General features: G+C 29.3%; 1 protein-coding gene across 1 annotated transcript in view; it reads left to right on the forward strand.

The window, feature by feature from the left end:
* LOC108782554 (uncharacterized) overlaps nucleotides 1-855 on the forward strand; it is a gene marked incomplete at its 3' end in the record, with an annotated part of 13,878 nt that extends 13,023 nt beyond the window's left edge. Inside the window, exons 3-4 of the mRNA XM_018550847.1 lie at nucleotides 243-288; nucleotides 412-855. Coding sequence (XP_018406349.1) covers nucleotides 243-288; nucleotides 412-855 — 490 coding nt within the window. The remainder of the gene's footprint in view (nucleotides 1-242; nucleotides 289-411) is intronic.
* Nucleotides 856-1,456: the final 601 nt, after the last annotated feature.

Below are 1,456 nucleotides of genomic sequence, written 5' to 3' on the forward strand. Positions count from 1 at the left end.
TAAAATCACCACTTTTTGACCGCTTATATCTCCAGAACGGCTTGACCGATTTAAAATTTTTTTGGCTCAAATTACTCGTGGCGATGCCGCCTTTCAGGACATATGACGTTCGATTCAAAATTTTTTATATTTTAATAGTTATGCACCTCCCAAAAATGGACTTTGGTGGCTCGGGATAAGAGACTTGTAGCGTTCACAGTTTTTTTGAACATGGCCGGAGACGCTACCGCGTCTCCTGATAGTAATAGTTACATCAACAGGAAAGGCAGATTCTCTATACAGTTACAAGTAAGGAATATGAATATTTTTATTTATTATTTTAATTACAGTAAATATTATAAATTTTATGTTAAATGAATGAAAAAAAACAGTGAATTGTTTTAAAGTAACTCTAATATATTTCCTTTTTAGGTTATCTGTAAAGATGATTTATCCTTCATACATGTATTTGCTGGAATGCCAGGATGTGTACATGACATGCGAGTGTTTCTTTATTCTGGAGTGCAACAATATTGTACTCCGGAATATTTCCCTGAAGATAGCCATTTGTTAGGTGATGCGGCAAACAGTATACAAAAAAATGTCATGGTACCATTCAACGATAATGGTCATTTAACCAAAAAACAAAAAGAATTTAATCACTACTTGTCATCAGCTAGAATAACTGTAGAAAGGGCAATTGCATTATTGAAAGGAAGATGGCGTTATTTATTGGATAAATTGCCTATGACGCGAACGGATTTAATTCCATATTATATAGTTAGTTGTGTATTACACAACATTTGTTTATTAAATTATGGTACCATTGAAATTCCTATTGTTATACCTGACACATTACACATAATGGAACCACTAGCTATTACTAATGAATTAAAAGAGGAAGAAAATATAAAGAGAAACAGATTAATGGAAATAATTACAAACGATAACTTCTAAGACAGAAATTAATTAGTTTTATACAAGTATAAGTTTTGTATGTACGAGTTTTGTATAAGAATGTATTATATATGAACATGTTGAATAAAATACATATTTGATTATATATATATTTATGCATATTTATTTATATTTTTTCTTTTCATTTTTTCAAATAAAATTGAACAAAACATGTAAAACGACATTTTTAAATAAAAAGCTCCGGACGTAACAATGTTAGTTTCTTATTAATCCATACAAAATAAGAAATACATAAAGTTGAAACATTTAATAAATGAAATATGGTCTTATAAAAAAAAATTCCACTTTGAGCGTTATGGTCAACAATCTGACGATATCGTCTTTTTAAAGTATCCATTTTATTATAGCACTGATTGACTGTAAAATTATAATTTTTTTTTTGCTTTATATTTTGGCAAATTTTGGTCCACATCTTTTTGTGAGGAAATTTCCCTAGCATATAGGAGTTTTCTTTGTACAGAGATATCAGAAAAAGCGTAGCTTCATGTGTCCATATTTC

The sequence above is a fragment of the Cyphomyrmex costatus genome, unplaced genomic scaffold (genome assembly GCF_001594065.2).
Source record: "Cyphomyrmex costatus isolate MS0001 unplaced genomic scaffold, Ccosl1.0 scaffold1303, whole genome shotgun sequence".
Lineage (NCBI taxonomy): Eukaryota > Metazoa > Arthropoda > Insecta > Hymenoptera > Formicidae > Cyphomyrmex > Cyphomyrmex costatus.